At 51.6% G+C, this 18673-nt stretch overlaps 1 protein-coding gene across 5 annotated transcripts in view; it reads left to right on the plus strand.

Annotated features, from left to right (window-relative positions):
• Positions 1–18673, plus strand: part of GAS7 (growth arrest specific 7) — a 199977-nt gene that overhangs the window by 134763 nt on the left and 46541 nt on the right. For all 5 annotated transcript variants that reach the window (XM_057536123.1, XM_057536126.1, XM_057536125.1 and 2 more), the window contains exon 3: positions 11717–11797. In XM_057536123.1, coding sequence (XP_057392106.1) covers positions 11717–11797 — 81 coding nt within the window. The remainder of the gene's footprint in view (positions 1–11716; positions 11798–18673) is intronic.

Consider the following 18673-nt stretch of genomic DNA (forward strand, 5'->3'; position numbering starts at 1 on the left):
GGGAGGAGGATGGGATGAGAAGTTAGTCATGCGGGATGAGTGTTGATTGCGTGCGCTCCCCGGCAGCGGGGTGCTGGGCTGGGCACGGGGCTCTGGGAGCCTCCCCTGAAGGGTCTGGCTGTCCTTGGAAGGTCATGGGCTGGGCCTTGTACCCAGCGGGGCTCCTGGACCTTCCTGTCGAGTGACGCGCTGCCCTCTTGCCGGCTGTGGTTAGCGCCTGTGTACCCAGCCCGAGAAGAAATAGCCCCTATAATGGGTGAGAGCAGAGGAAGTTACTGAGCGGTCCAGCACAGGGAAGAACGTGCTGGAGGGGGATTCTGCCCCCCGCCCCCTCCCCAGGCATTCAGCCTTAATGGCCCTTGTGGGGATCTAATGGGGGGCGGTGTCTTGGGGACTGGGGATACTTGGGGTAGGGAGGTCGGAGCAGAAACAGTTTTCCAACTGGTACAGAAATTTTTCACTGTTTGAACAGCCAGTCTGACTGCACTCGTGCTCTGCCTGGCTGCCTGCTGGGACATGCTCTGGGGCTGGGGCTTAGTTGTCCCCTGGTCCCTGGTGGTCCAGTTCCTTGCTCCCCCTCTGGGCCCTGCCACAGACCCGGACCCTCTGCTTCTGAATCCCTGGACTCCTCTGTCCAGACTTTCTGGCCCCCAGATCAACTCCATAGGTTAGTGTGACCTCCATCCCTGCCTCCTACTGTTCCCAGCCAGCTGCAGCCTTTTGCTGCCTGATATGGGTTGAACTGTGTCCCCCCACCGCCCAAAGGAAGTTTAAGTCCTAACCCCCAGGACCCTTGAATGTGACCTTGGATATAGGGTCTTTGCAGACGATCAGGTTAAGATCCTGGAGCTTGCTGGGCCCTCATCCAATATGTCGGATCCTTAAGGGAAGTGTTTTGGACGCAGAGACAGACACACACAGAGGGAAGACGATATGAAGACGCAAAGAGAGCCCATCTATGAGCCAAGGAATGACTGAGGCCACCAGAAGCCAGGAAAGAGGCCTAGAGCAGATCCTCACAGCTCTCGGAAGGAAGCAATCTTGCTGACACCTTGGTCTCAGACTTCCAGCCTCCAGAACTGTGACACAATACATTTCTGTTGTAGTCGAAGCTGCCTAGTTCGTGGTATTTTGTTAGGGCAGCCCCAGGAAACCAATACATTGCCCACGCCCAGAGTAACATGCCATTGTGGTCTCTTTGGGCACTGCTAAGCCAAACAAGTGGTGTTTTGTCCTCCGGGATGCGGTGGAGAGGAGCAGTCTGTCATCTGTGTCTCAGACACCTGGCCTGCGGGGCACTTAGCACCAGCAGCAGGAAGGGTGGCCTGCTTTCCTGTTGTGTTGCCAGCCTGTTGCCCGCCTATCAGTGAATGTGGGGTATGAGCTCCGGCTTAGCATAGCTGCCAGGGTACCAGAATTCTGGTAATTCCAAGAGATGTGCGTGCAGGAAAGCTTTAATACAAGCTGCAGAAAAGAGACACTTTTGTTTTCTTCCCCATTTAAGTGGATTTCCCACTACTTTTTTTTTTTGGAATATAGTTGATTTACAATGTTGTGTTAGTTTCAGGTGCACAGCGATGTGAATTGAGACACTTAATAAAGCAGTTGATTTCCCGATACTTTTGATGCTTCTCTTGAATATACCAGAGAGGACTTGGCTGGAGGTCATGTTCTTCTCTGGTTTAGCCAGATTCTATGTGCGTTCCCAGCATCCTGGTCTTGAGCCCCCATCTTGAAAAGAGAAGGTTGGGCTGCTTTGGAAAGCCTTTCAAGCTTTGTATTTCCTAAGGACAGACCCCTGTGGCCATGCAGACAGGACCCAGCTCCCGGCCACCACCTCCCTCTGTCCCTGATTCCTGCTGCCTGGGGTGCCCTCCACTCTCATGACACACCATGGCATTTAGATGTGGAGGGAGATACTTGTTCGCAGGGGTTCTTTCTGAGCAATGGGATTAGGGAGGATTTTTTTTTTTTTTTAGGAATTCCTTTATTTTTATTATTTATTTATTTATTTATTTTTGGCTGTGTTGGGTCTTCGTTTCTGTGCGAGGGCTTTCTCCAGTTGCGGCAAGCGGGGGCCACTCACTATCGCGGCCTCTCTTGTTGCAGAGCACAGGCTCCAGATGCGCAGGCTCAGTAGTTGTGGCTCACGGGCCCAGGTGCTCCGTGGAATGTGGGATCTTCCCAGACCAGGGCTCGAACCCGCGTCCCCTGCATTGGCAGGCAGATTCTCAACCACTGCGCCACCAGGGAAGCCCTAGGGAGGATTTTTATTTTCTCTTTTGACTTTTCTGTTTTCCAGTGTTTTCTCCCTGGACCTGTATTACTTGTATAAGTAGGATAAAATTAGTTTCTCTGAAATAGAGGAGCGGATGGGGGCTGAGCACCAAGGTTCTCTCTTGCTTCGCGTTCCCCAGCACAACATCCCACCCTCCTCGGTTCCTCTGGAGCAGTGGTCTCATGTTCCGGGGATCCTTCTGGGGCTGAGATGCACAAACTGGAGCCTGAAAGGGCCCCCGTCTTTTTTATATGGCGCAAGGAACGTCCAAGGATGCCGGGCCACGTGATCTCTGCCACAGAAGGAGGCGCGTTCTGGGCTGGGAGTCAAGGAGACCCCCATCCCCTCCTCCCCCTCCCTTCTCTTCCTCTCTGCCAGGGATAAAGACTTCACTTGCTTTCTGCGGCTGGTATGTAAAATTAACATGTGCTGATGGGGGAGACACTGCAGAAAAGGTACGGAGAGGACAGAACAGGGGCACAGCCTTGGGAAACAGGACAGAAGGGGCCAGGGAGCACACAGTGCTTTTGGACACCACATCCCCACCCAGCTGGCTCAACTCTTGTGCACAGAGTGTGAATTCCTCTTACCAGGTGTGCAAATGCGAAGCCTTCTTAGTTAGCGGGCTTTAGGGATGGAGAGGAAATCCTCAAGAGGCTTGTATAACAACCCAAACATTTGTGGTCCCGGAGGATTTCTTCTTTGCTCTCAGAGCATCTGCCCCGTGGGGTTCACTTTTCTTTCTCCGCATCTCTTGGGCCAGCTTGACTATTTGCGTCAGTTTTCAGCCAGCAACACCCGTTCAGAGGAAGGGGGTGAGCAGTGGATGCTTTCAAGTCAGGAGTAATTCGTGGGTTGGTTTGATTGTTGTACCTTTCAAAAAAAAAATTATTTTTTATAGCCCTACCTGCAACCCCTGGAGGCAGGGTGAACTGTTGCAGAGAATGCTGTTCGTCCTTGTCTTTCTCTACGTCTGTGGTTCTCAAAGTGGGGTCCCTAGACCAGCAGCAACAGTATCACCTGGGAATTTGTTAGAAATGCTGTTCTCTCAGGCCCCACCCTAGCCCTCCTGAATCTGACCCTCTGGGGGTGGGCCCTGCAATCTGTGGTTTAACCAGCCCTCCAGGTGACGCTCATATGTTCTAAAGTTGCAGGCGGCTGCCTCGGTCCCCAGCATTTTAGCATTTCCCTAATTGGATGAGGCTTTCAGGCTTCTTTGCAGAGAGGGTTTTCTTTGTTTGTTTTTTTGCTTTTTTTTTTTTAAACTTACTCATGCACTTTCCTGAGGAATCTTTTTTCATTCAGCTCTACCCATTTCTTCCCCATTTTGTGTAGTCTTCTCTGCCCAGAATGCCCTTTCTTAATGTTTGAGGAGAGCTCATTTTGCCCAGAATTTCTATACCTGTTTTGCAGTGTTGGTTCTTTGTGCCTCAGGGGCTGGCCAGCCTTCCTTGGGAATCCAGCGGCCTTGGAAGTGCCTTTGTGGCCGCACCTCAGAGAGATGATTGCCTATTCCTATTTCCCAAAATAACCAGAGCTCTTTCTGACAGTTTCCTCTGGCTTGTGAAAAGCAACACTCTCAGTGATTTTGAGCATTATTTATAAAATGTAAAGTCACACCTTTTACTGGAAAGTCTTCTAAATCTGGATTAGCAGTGCAGAGCGATTGAAGTCCATAAATGCTGAGTTTCTGAGAAAACAAAACAAAAAGGTGACGTATGGGTGGAAAATACCACTTCGTGGGTAGAGAAGCTTCTGAACCGTTGAGCGGTGTGACTTTTTTCCCAGGAGAGGTTATGGAAGTCCTACTTGGGGGCGTGTGTAGAAGTCACAATTCAGCCTGGTCACAGAAGGAGATTCCAGATGTGGATCTAATGGCCTTGGGGCTGGCGTTGACCATTACAGGGCAGTGCATTTGGGAGATTGTCCAAGGGCAGGGACTACCTTGTTATAGGAATAGGAGCCCACCCAAACTAGCTTATGAAAAAAGGACCTTTATTAGAAGGATATGGGGCATCTCACAGAAGCCCCCCACTTAAGGACCGGAAGGAAAAATCAGCCGCGTTGTTTGTCCTGGGTTTCTGGGATCTCCTGATGTCTTATGCCCATTTCTGGGTTTGTTTCATACCTATTTTTCTCTGCAGACTTGCCTTTTTTCTTTAGTAGCCAGTTAGCAGAAAATGATCCAGTGGGTGAAAAAAAATAGTGTCTTGTCATCTTAATTTGTACTTCTCCAATTTTGAGTGAGAATCAGCATCTTTTCTTCCTTACTGGTCATTTGTAATTGTTTTTCTGTGACCCACCTGTGTACGTTCTGGGCTCTTTTTGGATTGAGCAGCTTGCTTGATTTCTACTTCATACTATGTGAAGGGAATTGGTGATTTGTCTGCTCTCCCTGCCCCTTCTTTGTCTTTCTGTTGTCTGTTTATCTATCTTTTAATCTACACACACACACACATTCACTCACTCACTCACTCACTCACTCACTTACTCATCTTTAAAGTCAGCCACTGGCAATGTAACTGGACTTGCTTCTGACACTGCTTTGAATTGAGCCTCCATTCATTCCTCAAACATCTATTGAGTGCCTGCTGTACTGGGGGCCGGGGAGACAGAGATACATTTATTTGATACAGTCCCAGCCCTTAGAGCACATCTCTGGGAGGACTGGATTTGAAAGCACGTGTTACAGCTGAGTTAGGAAGGAGCTCATCCAGCTCCCCAGCTGTCAGCTCCCTGAGGGCAGGTATGATGCTGTGGTCTCTCAGAGCCCCTCCCCAGCCTGGCGCCTGTTCATAGGGATCAGAAAACCTAAATGATGTTGGCGGGGAGCATACAGGGCTGTGAGTGTCCCAGGCTTTGATTTGATAAGATTTCCAGCTGAGAATATCCTGCTGGCCCTGACCTGTCAGCTCTGTCCATGCCAAGCACCTGGGACCAGGACTGCATAAAACTCATCTTTCTTGTCCTAATCAGGACTTTGTCGTCAGGGGCTTAAGATAAGGCTTTGTGCTGGAGCGCCTCCTCCTCCAGGCTGCCCACTCACTAGCACCTTCTCCTGACACCTTTTCCCTCTGGGCTTCCTTCACTGCAGTGCTTTCTCCCCTCTCCTCTTTATCAGCTCCTATTCTAGGAAAAACCCTAAGGAATCAGTCATGCTAAAGGGTTTGTGACAGTCACTGTAATTCATAAGGCTCCCTCAGGAACTAAAATAGATAACAAAGCCACAACTCAAAGCAGAGGCTCTTGGGGACAGATGTTATGAACCTGATATTTTTAGAACATTGGGGTAGACATGGCATTTTGGAGGGTTCCTTAAGTTACCCTACGTTGCTGTCACACATCTTGCTTCGTACTATGCCTGATCCCATGTCTCATCCCTCCCCTGGGGTTTTTTTGTCTCATCCGGGTACCTCCCTGTCTGTGGCTGGTTCCTGTCATGGTTTTACTATGGACTCTACCCGTTTTTCTTACATCTGGTTAATCCCTGAGACTGCTTGTTAAAATGCTGACTTCTGGGTTCCACCCTAGACCTGCTAAACCAGAGTCTTCGGGTGCAAGGTCTGGGAAACTGTAGCTTCAGCAGGCGGCCCCAAAGATCCTGATGAGAGACCAAGTTTGGGAAACAAGCCTGGAGCTTTGCTTATTAGTTGTGCTTAGGGTCTGGATCCTGAGTGTTCAGGCTTTGATTTGATAAGATTTCCTTCTGGGTACCCATCTACAGTTTTCTCAGCCATACAGCAGGGGTTGTAATATCTGTGAGCTGGCAGTCAGCTGCCCACACTTGTTGGCTCAATGACACGACCCCCTTTTTCCTGTGTTGCATCAGCCCTCATCATTCCCCAGCCCAAGTTCAGGGATTCCCGGTGTGTTTGACTGAGTCTACACCGTATGAGGAGGTTGGTATGTCGGGGATCCTAAAGGGATGGAAGGACAGGCTCAGGGTGTTCCAGGCGGACCACCCTCCCTACTAGAATTTCTCTGGGAGCTCCCCACCCTGCTCTTCCAGGCCCTTTGTGCCAGCTGGAGCCAGTCCAAAGCTTGGCTCAGGCCAGTATCCAAGGGCCAGGGCACTGACGAGGCTGCTGCTTCATCCATTGGCATCACGAGCCTCTGTATCATCTGTAGAGCGGGCGTCAGGGCCCCTGCCCCGCCTGGATCACAGGGTTGCATAAGGATTCTGTGGGCTGCTGTGCGGGGACCCCCCTGCAGCTCAGACATGCTAACAAAGACCTTCTAGCACCTCTTCCCCCCAGCCCCCGAGAGGGAGCTCTGCCCTCCCTCTCCCTTTGGGAGCTGTGCTCTGTGAAGGCAGGAAGAGGAGGATGGGGCAGGGAGGCGGCTGGCGGGGTGGAGGTTGGGAAGCAGAGAGGAGGAAGGAAGGAATGGAGAGGGTTTTGTTTCATTCATATTATTACTGCTGCTGTTTAATGTGTTTGAGGGCTTCCTCTGTCTCCGAGTCTGTGCTGGAAGCTGTGTGTGCCCACTGACCGTGCATCCCAGGACCACGAGGCTGCAGTCGTGTTATCCCCACTTTACAGTGAGGAAACCGAGGCCGAGCACCCAGTAGTAAGGGGTGGACCTGGGATTCGAACCTCTGTCTGTGTGACACCTGAGCTCTTAGGAACATCTCTAGGCTGCCTCAGAATATTTGAGGGGTGTTTTAAACACCCGGTCCAGGTTCCTTTCCATTTCTTGCCTTTCCTGTGCCAGTGGAGTCCTGGTGTGCCCAGCTCTCCTCTTCCTCAGTGCTCAGGGGAGCGCCCCAGGGCTGTGTGTGCTGCCTGAAGGCTGGGAGTTGGTGGGGTGTTAGCTGCCACCTACTTACCCCATCCCCCGCCCAGGCTTGACTCCAGCCAGCATTTCCCGCTCAAGAGCTCAGGTCTCCGAGCCTGGGGTCCGTGTTTGCTGAAGCTCAGGAACTAGACTAGATTCTGGGGCCAGTGGCCGTGGTGCAGCCTTTCTAGGCTGCCTGAGACTCAGGGTCTGGCCCAGGCTCAGAAGCCCTCCCACTGGGGATCAGACCTAGATGATCCTGCAGAGCAGTTCTTGCCCCTGCAAGAGGGTGTTGTGTTTTTTCGTTTGTTTGTTTAAATGTACAAGGCTATATTTTATTCAGTTAGGTACAGTATTCTACATATCTCCAGTTTTTATGGAATTTGTTAATCCTGTGTTTCAATTCTTTGACGTCATTTTAAAAATGTTGTGCCTGCTTGATTTTTCAGTTTTGACAGAGGTGCTTTAAAGTCCCAGTTTTGGAGGCATGTCCACTTCTTGCAATTCTGAAAGTTTTCTTGGCCGCCCCACGTGGCTTGCAGGATCTTAGTTCCCCAACCAGGGCTCGAACCCGGGCCCTCTGCAGTGGAAGTGCAGAGTCCTAACCACTGGACCGCCAGGGAATTCCCTGCAAGAGGGTGTTTGCGAGGAGCTTTTGCGTCCTTCTGTTTCCACATGCTCTGTCCCTGCCAAGGGCATCCGGGGTGTGCGTGATCAGGACCCAAGAACCCAGTTCCTCCTAGGCTGGTACCTGTGGTTATTTCACCTGATAGCCAGTGGGGGCAGCAGAGAGCTGCTACTCAACCAAGAAAACTGACCAATCATGAGCCAGGAGTCCACGGGTGGGTGGGGCAGAGTGTGGGAAGGGGAGGGGGAGGGGGAGAAGGGTGGGGGACAAGTCTCACAGATCTGCCCAAGGCAGATGAGGTCCAGGGGCTCACTGACTTTCCCACTGGAAGTTCGTACCTTGTAAGGCATGAAGGATGTAAACGAAGTCTAGAAGTGACTTTAAAGTTAATAACTCCTGCCTTGCTTACTGTTTTTTAAAAATAATTATAATAATAATTATTCTTATTTTAAGGAAGGGGCGTCTGTGCTCTGAAATCACATTTACATCACTTTCCACCTTTCAACTCTACTCTCTTTAAAAGTTTTATTCTACATGGGGCAGCCACTGTAATCCACTGATGGGGAAATGGAAATTTCTGGCTTCTCACGTGGATGGCTAGAATAGCAACCTCACTTGGTCCAATCTGATCCAGCGTCAGCAGTCAGCTCATTTGTGTGTATCTGTCTCCCCTGGTTTCAGCGGAAGAGGTTCGGGTTGAGTTAGACTTGCCTTTAGGAAAAAATGTGTTTCTCCTGAATTGGGTTGGACGGTCAGAGGCTTTCCAAGCACAGGTCTCACTCCTTCCACTCTGTCCTCACTGGCCCCACCCAGAGCCTTTGGGGCCTGCATGGCAGTGACTGTTACGAGTCTGGGTGGTCACCTGGAATGACCTAGAACCCCAGGATGTAAGCCCAGAGAATGCAAGGGGGCCTCATTCCAGGGTGACTTGAGCCCCGAGCTGCCACTTCAGTTTTGCTTTGGCTCTATCAGGGAGCCTGGTGTGCTGTAAATAGATTAGGGAGTCTTTTATTGAAAAAGACCTGGAAATGGTTTCCTCCCTGTGTGTGGTGTGGTCATCTGGGGTGATTTTTCCTGCTGCCGATGAGATCACTCAGCCAGAGCCCCGGGGGCTCTCTCCAGATGTCCACCTGGCCTGCCCCAGGCTCACAGTGGCGTTGTATTTTGGGCTGACCAGAGCTGGCTAAGACCAGGAGGTGGGCTGGGCGGAACCCTTCAGGCGTCTGCATTGTCCCTGATGGAGTCCTGGCGGAGGTTGGATAGAGAGATGCGATACAGGAGAAGGGATTCCCGCCTCTGGGGGCCTGTGAGTGACCCGGGACGGCGAGCACAGGGCAAGGGGCCTTCCTTCGGGCCCCAGCGTCTAGAGCGTGGCTCTGACTGGAGGCAGCATCTCCCTGTGCTTTCAGAGCCTTCTCCCGCGGTCCGCTGGGAAGGCTGCATGGAGGAAGAGGCGTTTTAGTTGGAACTTGGCAAACGAACACAATCCTGACATCCAGGGATGGTGGGGGCAGGAGGTGGTGAGGGTGTGTGAACAATCGGAGCAAAGACATGTTCCGAGACCAGCAAGTGAGTTACCTGGGCTGGAGTGAGGTCAGTGGGGGTCAATCTGGACAGACAGACAAGGTTGCTGTGCTGGAGCCTCGCGGGCCGAGAGGTGGGCGTGGGGATGACAAAGCTTGGACTTCGTCCTCTGTGCCTTGTCGGAGAGGAGGCCGCAAGGGATTCTCCAGGTGCGCGCTGATCCCGAGTGGGGAGACACGTTAGGGGTGAGGTGGAGAGGAGGTGAGGAAAGTGATGGAGGGGCACCTCCAGGCCCCGGGAACTGATTGCATGTGGGTGGTGGGACCCGGCAGGAGCTGGTGAAGCCGTGGAGGCTGGTCCCCGGAGCCCCAGGGGGCTGGGTTGGAGGGGAGAGCCTGAGCTGGGCGCTGTGGATGTGGAGACAGCAGTGTGGCCTCCGGGTGGGGCCGATCCAGCGGGTGGAAGAGAGGCCTCTTTAGGAAGGAGACGGAGGCTGCAGGCCGCGTCTGGTCTCTGCTGGAGCCCACCTCACTTTGTTGGAAGGCTGTTTAATCATCTGAATTTCCCCCCATTTCTCATCTGAATTTCCCCCCATTTCTGGATGTTTTCCCCCCAAACATCCAGCCTCGCTAGTCTGTTTGCTTTATTTAACTCTGATAAGGCACTTACTGTGTGCCCCTGTCATCCTAAGCACCTTACAGGTAATAACCCATTTCACGCTATTACAACCCTATTTAGGTACCATTTTTATCCCCATTGTACAGTTGAGAAAAACAAAACACAGGGTTAGGTGGCTTCCAAAGGTCACTCAGCTCATGAGCGGCCAGGCCTCGGATGCTTTCCACTGCCCTCGGCCTCAGAGCAGTCTGCTGGTCTTCATGTAGATTCTCCAAGTCTTGGTGCTCTCAGCACCAGCCCGAGTGTCCCTCCTCCTCCAGGGAGGCCACTGAGGCTGCCCTCTGGTCACCCCTCCTGGAAGACCCCTCTGCTCTCTTGTTCCTGGTCACATCCTCCCTGCTGCTTGCCTTGTTCACCCTCCTTTTTCTCTCCCTTAAGACGTGAAGGGACTGTATTACCACCCGACTCCTAGAGCCATAAGATCCTAAAACCCAAGCAGTAGATCTTAAGGTTTTGAGACCACCAATCAAAGCTGGGGGGCAAGAGTATTGGGGCCTAAGGGACCAGTCAGCCCAACCCTTTCATTTTAGATGAAGAATCGGAGGACCAGAGAAGTAGCGTGACTTGCCCAGGGCTGCACAGCAGATAAGAGTCGGAACTGAGGGAAAACCCCAGTTCTCTTGAATCTTAATTCACAGAAGTCATTGAAAGATTGTGCTAGTTTTTGCTTTAAATATTTGAGACAGTTTGAATTTTCAGTAATAGAATTTTGGACTAAATAATGTCATATCCATATATTGGACTAACTTTAAAAATAACTTCATGCTAAAAGCTTATAAGTGGGCATTTGGCATGAACACAACAGCTGCCTTGGGTGGATGCCATTATTGATCTCATCTTACAGAGGGGAAACCGAGGCACCAAGGGGACAATTAGCTTGGTCAAGGTTAAACTGGTGGTGAGAGGCAGAGCTGGGGTTCAAACCCAGGCATCTGGCTCTAGACTCACTGCTGTTAATAGATCCTAACCCCTGTGCTATCCGGCCCTTTTAATGGTTTTGGAAAGATACCCACAGAAGTCCATAGGTGAAAAGAATGTACAGTATGATTTTGTTTTGTTCCAAAGATGTACATATGCCTAGAAAACAAATCAACACACAGGTACCCAAATGTTTAGTGATGACCTCCGAGTTGTGGGATTATGGGTGATACCTTTTCTTCTTTGCACTTTTTTCTACATCACCACGTTGTAAATAGTGAGAAAGTATTATTTTTATCACTAGATAATTTTATGGGAAGTCTCTGCTCACAGCAGTGAAATGGGTAAAGTAGCGTTCGGGGGATGATCATATATAGCTGCAGTATTAGCTTTATTTCTGGCTGGGTATTGGAAGAGAGAGAAGTGTCCAATCAGACACAGCCGCTGTAATTCACACGAGACCTGGAATTGTAGAACCAGGAAGGAAATCACTGTACAGGTCTCTGTACAGACCCCCGGCCAGGGCTCCTTCCTCTGGGCTTTGGGGTTTCAGATGACAGTGGGCATTTGGGGAGTGATACCCGGTCGACAGCTGGGGTTCCAGGACGAGGGACCGAAGTGGAGATGCACGAGTTGGCAGCCTCGGAGGAGGAGAGGGGCAGTGGGGACTGTTTCACAGGATCCCAGCCAGAAGGCCGCCTCCTTCTGGTCCCAGCTGCGTGGAGAAGGGTCGCCAGCGAAGAGAAGCTTTGTTGTCATGGGAAGGCAGGAGAGGAGATGGATATGGGAGCAGGAGGCGGACGCCTGCTTCCCGGGTTTAGGGAGGGGGGTGGCCCAGTTCTGCTCTGTGACACGCGGAGCTTCTGCCCCAGCAAATTCTCAGCGCGATTGTGTTTTTTTCTTTCTTTGACCAGAGACCACCTGGGAGCGCCCCAGCAGTTCTCCTGGGATTCCAGCCAGCCCTGGCCCTCACAGAAGCTCTCTGCCTCTGACAGGTACCGTCCACGCACTACTTCGGGGCACCTTGGGGGCCGGCTGGGAACTACACACACCTTCAAGGGGGAGGCCACGGCTCTGGAGCCTGGGTCTGAAACCTGGCTGCGGATCGTATGGGCCAAACCTGGGGAGGGGTCTAGAGGGCTTGGAGGCCCCATAGCCTGTTGCCCCGTGGGATGGCAACACCCTGCTAGTGCCGGCAGCAGCTCTGGTCCCTCTCACTCCCTCTCAGGTGCTTAGGGAGGTGGGGGCATGGCTGGGTGAGGTGAAGTGTCAGAGCTCTTAGCTGTCTGCCAGTGTAGGGACCCAAAGGGGGGGCAGACTTGCTCCACGTGGTTCCCAAAGGCCTCAAGGAATAGGAGTTAAAGAGGCAGATGTTTACAGGGCAGCTTTCAAACAGAATGTCTGGAAAGCAAATGGATTCCTTGCGAGGATATGAGTTCTCCATCAGCATAGGTAATGAAGCAGAGGTGATCAAGGTAGACATTCCTATAATAAGTGGAGGGTTTATTACTCTTAGGAGACATCTTATTCTGGGATCCCAGGAGGTGGGTTGCAGGACACATCAGTGGGGAGAACACCTTCTGACTTCTTGTGGATTAGACCTTGCATTAAATGTCACCTCCTCCGAGAAGCCTTCCTTGGTGGCTCAATTTAGAGTCCTCTCCCATCACTCTGGATCCCCGCTTCCTGCTGTTTCACTGTCCTCAGAGTACCCCTCCCTGTTGGTTGTCACTCTCCCACCCCAGACTGTAAGTTTCCTGAGGTGGGGACTCTGTCTCTCCTTTTTTTTTGTGGACTCCTCAGTCTCCAAATGGAGCCTGGCCTCAGCTTTGAGTGAAGTCACAAATGTGGTGTGTAAACCTGGAATTTGAACATCAGTAGCATTGACAGTGTGGGACAGAGGAGGGGAGGCATGGGCTGGGGGAGGGGGGTTGGGCAAAAGCAGTGACCTCCTGTGCTCACATGGAGGGGAGGGGAGGGGAGATGAGAGCCCCAAACCCTGCTTGGAATGCAAATAAGTTACCGAATGCATCACAGGAAACCAAAGGAAGAGGTGAAAGTCATAAGAGGACTCTTAAACCCTGGATTGGGAAGGGAGCGGTGCGCAGTGTGAGTGGGTCAGGCCTCACCTTTCCCAGTGGGGTGTCTTTCAGTCTCTTCCACCATTGAGAAGTCAAAGTGGGATCCAAGCACGTTATTTAGGGCTGTGAAAACCGCCAGCCACAGAACTCAGAACCCAAGTGGTGGCAGAATAGACCTGGAGAATCAGCTGAGGTCTGGGAGAGGGGATTGGGGAGGTGCTTCCCACGGAAAGTTCTTCTAGGCTTTTAAAATGTTTTTATTTATATTTGTGTGTGTATATATGCATGTATACACACACACACATATTTTTTTCGTTAAAATTTTTAAAAAGGAACCCCCTGTGGGGCAGGGAAATGGGGCATTTCCTCCTGGTTTCCTAGGGGTGCAGCCAGTGCTACATTCTCAGACCAAGTCCTCAGAAATGGGGCCATTCGGCCTTCCTAGCTGTCATATGACAACAGGCATTTCCTGGCTCGCTGCCTTGTCTTTTGTTGCTGTTCTTGTGATTTTTTTTTAACAATAGAAATGCTAGTGTGAATAATGTGAGGTGTGGCCCTCTATCCTGGCTAGCTCCAGGCCACCCAGACGCTAGCAAGAAAACCCAGCTGTCTTTTCCGGCCAGAGGGGTCCACGGAGCAGGACAGGGCCATGACACAGGCAGGGGGAGGCTGGGTCGTGTGAGATGACAGGTGACAGTGACCCAGCCTGCCACCCTGCACAGCTTGCTACGCTGGGCTGCTGGGGCTGGTTAGGGAACTTGCCCTCTGGGTCAGTGGCGTCACCTCTCCAGAGCCTGCTGTCACTGTCACTGGCCCCAGCAGCATCCTGTCGGTGGGGCCATCCCCCAGAAGGAGGCGTGGGAGGCGCTGGCTCAGGTCACCAGCCCGGAGGCCCCGGCGTGACAAATTCCTGCCTTCACGTCTAGCGCGAGAGCCGCGATAACCCAGCACTGCGCCGGGTGCCGGGGCTCTGAGGGGCTGAGAAAGGTGGGAGATGGTGGAGAGGGTCAGATCCAGGGATGAGAATTGCCAAGGTGGCCAAGGCATCAGACAGACTTAGGTGGACCCCCAGGGGCCTAGGGCACCTGCGTCCCACGTCCCTGGGATCCCAAGTCTGTCCATTTCTCTGCGAGAAAGGGCTTTGTAGTCAAAGACAGTTGGAAATCCTGTCTACTCTCTTCCCCTTTGGAGAGTACACATCAGTTCAGAGAAGGCCTGAACTGAAGACCCCGTTTAACTTGGTGCTTCTGTCCCTGTGTGTGTCTGTCTGCATCACACGTACATACTTGTTAAGCCTCCCTGCCTCCAGTGCAGTGGTTGTCAACTCGGGGGTGATTTTACCTTCAGGGGACATTCGTGGCTGTCACCAGTGTGGGGAAGAGCTACAGGCGTCTGGGGGGTAGAGCCCAGGGATGCTGCCAGACGTCCTACAATGCACGGGACGGCACGGCCCCACAGTAAAGGGCTGTCCGGCCCCGCTCGTCAGCAGTGCCGGGGTTAGAAGCTCTGTTCTAGAAGGACTCAGAACCTCGGCTCAGCACTGCTCTCTGTCGGATGATGGACGCCAACCCATGACAGTGAGAAGCAGCCGTGAAACATGCAGGACCCCAGCTCATTGATTCTCAGACCCGCGTTTTGTTTCCCAGTTTTAATATCTTGGAAATCAATGGTGTATCCTAGTCTAATTGGAAGCATCTTTTTTTTTTTTTTTCTTCTTTCTCAGCAGTACTTAAAATAAGGGTGCCTCTAATAGTCAGTGACATCTTAGGTTTGTGAAATTGCAGCTCCTTAGACAGGGGCCTCGGGCACACCCCTTCTCCTTGCCAGGCCTCACTTTGCCCATTTATAAATGGGAGGAAAACCATGGCTGAGGTCCTGTCTAGCCCTCCGTGGTTATGATTTGTGGTCCTCTCTACCCTGGGGCATGAACACACGTGTCAACTCTCCATCCACACTCTGGGATGGAAGCAAAGAGAACCCACCTGTGAGGGTATAGCAGGATCCGAGGTATTTTGCCATCATCTTTTCTGGTTTTTGAACTGAACCTTCTGTCTAAAGAATAGAAGAATAACTGTGTTGGTATTGCTCTCTACGGGGGCGGGGGGGGGGGCACTAGGATTTTTCCAGCCATTCTTTCCTTCAGTTTTATAAGCAGCTTTCAGGAGATTGAATTTCATTGTGGGGAGAGAAATAGACTTGATGAAGACATGAGGTAGCTTCAAAAGCTGACTGTCCTCATCCTTGGGCTCCCGGGGCTGTGGGCGCCTTGCCTGGAGACCACTCAGGGCCCTGGATCTCAGCCTCTTTTGTTCTGCTCCTGCTTCTGCAAAGCAACAGTGGTGGAGTTGCAAACCTTTTCATTCAAAAAATATGCCAGACGTTGTTCTCAGTACTGGGGATACAGCCACAGACAAGCCAGTCCTTGTGTGGTCCCTGCTCCCGGGAACCTACATTCTAGTGGCAGAGTTGGACAAACAAGCAGACACGGAATACGTCAGATGTTCGTTGCATGGGCAGCAGGACAGAGTGTGTGACTGGGGCATGAGGGGTGGCCTCAGTGAGGAAGTGACGTTTCGGTCAAGCTTTAAAGACAAGGAGAAGACGGTATGTGTGTGGGGTGGTGGTGGAGTATTCTAGGCGAAGGAACAGCTAGTGCAAAGGCCCTGGGGCAGGAGTGACCTTGGCATGTTTGAGAACAGAAAGCAGACCAGTGTGGCTGGGGGGTGGGGGTCAAGAGGGAGCGTGGTAGGCGATGAGGGGAGGGGAGTCAGCAGGGACCAGAGGAAGGTGTTGTTGGGATTTCATTCTGAGCGTGATGGTTGGGATGGGGGTGAGAGTGAAATGCAGTGGAAGTGTCTTGTCTTCCTGGGAAGCTGCCTTCTTGAAGCAGTTGGTTAGCAGTGGTGGGGTTGGGGGTTCCCTGCGAGGAGACGGGAGGGGTAAGGACGATGTGGAAGGAAAACTTGACCACATTTATTGACCACAAGCATCCCATATGGTCGTTCCTGAAGATCATGGAAAAACAGGTCAGAAAGAACGTGGGCGGGAACCACAAATGAACCCAGCCAAGCCAAGCTTAGGCAGGTCCCCTTTGAGGAGGCAGAGGGGTGGAGGGTTCACCCGTGGGGCTCAGGGTTACTTTTGAGTCGAGCTTCTGGAGAGAGTTGGAAGGGCCACCCATGAACAGGACCGGTTCGTTCTTCTCAGTGCAGGTTTGTCAGATGCCTGAAGCACAGCCAACCAGGTTACCAGCTGGAAAGAGAGATCTGGAAACACACCCAGTGCCCCCCACAAATGGGATTCCACTCTCTGAATGTTGGGGTCCGCACTGGGCCCAGAACTTTCCCTACGTGGCTTCCTCTCATCACAGTGGGAGCTGTGTTTGTTCAGTAACTTTATTGGAGCCATTTAATGCCAGCTTTCTGGGGGAGGTCTACGTAAGTCAACTTGAAACCCAGACAGAATACCGAAGGCTCTATTCAGCACGTGTTAAAAACCTTCTTTGGGCGAGTTTAACATACACTGTAACAGTAATGAGTTATATGGAGAGAAATAGTAACAGGCATATGGAAAGAAAATACGAGTGAAAAGTGAGGTTCTGGGATTTTCATGTTACGTGTTACTGGGTAACACCAGATGACACCATAGACCAACCAGTTCTGTCCCCTAGAACTTTCTGCGCTAACAGAAATGTTCTACATCTACACCATCCGGTATGGTAGCCACTGGCCAGCGGATGTGTCTACTCTGCCTGAGGAATGAATTTTTAATTTTATTTAACTAAGTACTTTTCAAATTTTGGAATAATTTTAGGTTTACAAAAAAATTGTGAAGACAGTACAGAGAGTTCGTATATACCCTTTACTCAGTTTCCGCTAACGTTAACGTTTTACATAACCGCGGTCCAGTTGTCAAAACTAAGAAATCAATGTGGTACAGTATTATTAACTAAACTAGATTTCATTCGATTGCATCAATTTTTCCAGTATTGTCCTCCTTCTGTTCTAGGATCCCATCCTGGGTACCACCCTGCATTTAGATTCTATTTAAATTTCACTTGTTAGAATTTGAATAGCCACCTGTGACTAATGGGGCTGGGCAGTTATGGAGAGTAAGTTCCTTTCTGAGCTTCTGGGTCTGGACGTGCGTTAAGTTTGCATTTGTGTTTCCCTTTGGGATGGAGGAAATCTCTCTCTTATTGAGTTCCCCTGGGAGTGGAGATGTCGGGGAAACCTGGGTTCCGAGGCTGGCTTTGCCTGGCCTGGGGCCTGACTCCGCTGAGGGCTCGTGCTTGGAGAAACAGGGGAGTGAGTTCTGATGTTGATCAGGGAGGGCCTGCCTTTGAGTCTGGAGTCTGTGCAGACAGACAGCTGTGCTTCCCCTGAGCAGAGCTCCCCAGGAAAGGGGCTCCAGAGCCCAGGGCCCTCACCCACACACTTTCTTCTGCAGATCAGGAAGCCCCGGCTACTCCCACATAGGAGCAAACGGGGACTCTCACCTACTGCAACGTTAGCAAGTTACCAGGCCCAGAGTGGCTGCCATGGCCCTCAACTAAGAATCACTGTTGACCCCAGGGAAGGCCATAGGGGGCCGCCTTTTCCTTTAGGAACATGTGCCTGTTGGCTGAGGCCCCAGGGGCCCTTACAAAGGCCTGTTTAACCTTTGACGCCCCGGAGAATAGATGCAGGTTTCCAACCCTTCACACCCACGGACACACGTATTGTGAGTTCTCTTTGGGGGAATACAGTTTACATCTTAGACAACCAGGGAGGCAACAGGGATTGGGTAGCCAGACAGAAATGTCAAGACCAGAAGGATTTCCAGACCAGAAGGCTATAAATGTAAAACCACTCCCCTAAGCAGACCCCAGCAGACGCAGCACACACCTGGGAAGGTGAATAAGACAAAGAGCATCTTTCCAAGGCCCCACAGGGCGTGGTGGGGCAGTGAGGCAGGGATGGTGCCTACTGTGCCTTCAGAGGTGCTGAGTACAGATCTGGCTCTGGTGTTTGCCTTGGTAGCCTGACTTCAAAACATGCTTTCCAGCAACCCCGGCTGTGTTTCCCAAAGTGGGTTCCACGGTACCCACTGCTTTTCCCGCCCCCATCCGGGTCCTTTGTCCATGTAAGTGTGGACTACCACACTCCTGCCTTGATTGAGATTCACAGAGCATGTCAGCATATTTTAAGCCTACCGTAAAGAAACCAAGTTAAATCTGAGCAACAGGGGGCATTTGTCCCAAACTCTTTGGGCCGTCAGACCCTGCCCTTTACTGTCACTGCAGAACACTTGTAAGGAACGTCCTGCAGAATTGGTGGTTGCATCACTTGCTTGGGGAGGGACTCCATTCCGCCAGGCTTAAATGTCGTAGCGGGGAGGGAAGAAGGATTTCCAGAACAAGGGCCCTGGAGCTCCCAGGTTTCTTCGAGTTGAGGAAGGAAGTTACTCGTCTATTCCAGAGAGAAGGGGAGATGAGGCTGGACCCACAGGAGGCAGAAGGAAGGTGCCCAGAGCTGATTTTCTTGTTTGGAAGAAGAAAAGTCTTGTCTTTGGAGTTTTTTAGAGAACAGAACCTAGACAGTGGGGCTTGGAGGATGGACTGTCTTACAGGGCGGATTGGAGCTGGGCGATGGGGTCAGAGCTGCAGGGAGGGTGAGGTCTGGGCAGCGAACGACGCTGGCAACTCTTTGTTGGTCTTCTTAGTTTCCGTTTTTTATCCCCTCCGCCCACCCCCAGCAAATGACTTCTTTGTACTAAATATCCGGCCCCTTCTCTCATTGTGTATCTCCC

Source organism: Balaenoptera acutorostrata, chromosome 20 (assembly GCF_949987535.1).
Source record: "Balaenoptera acutorostrata chromosome 20, mBalAcu1.1, whole genome shotgun sequence".
NCBI classification, from domain to species: domain Eukaryota; kingdom Metazoa; phylum Chordata; class Mammalia; order Artiodactyla; family Balaenopteridae; genus Balaenoptera; species Balaenoptera acutorostrata.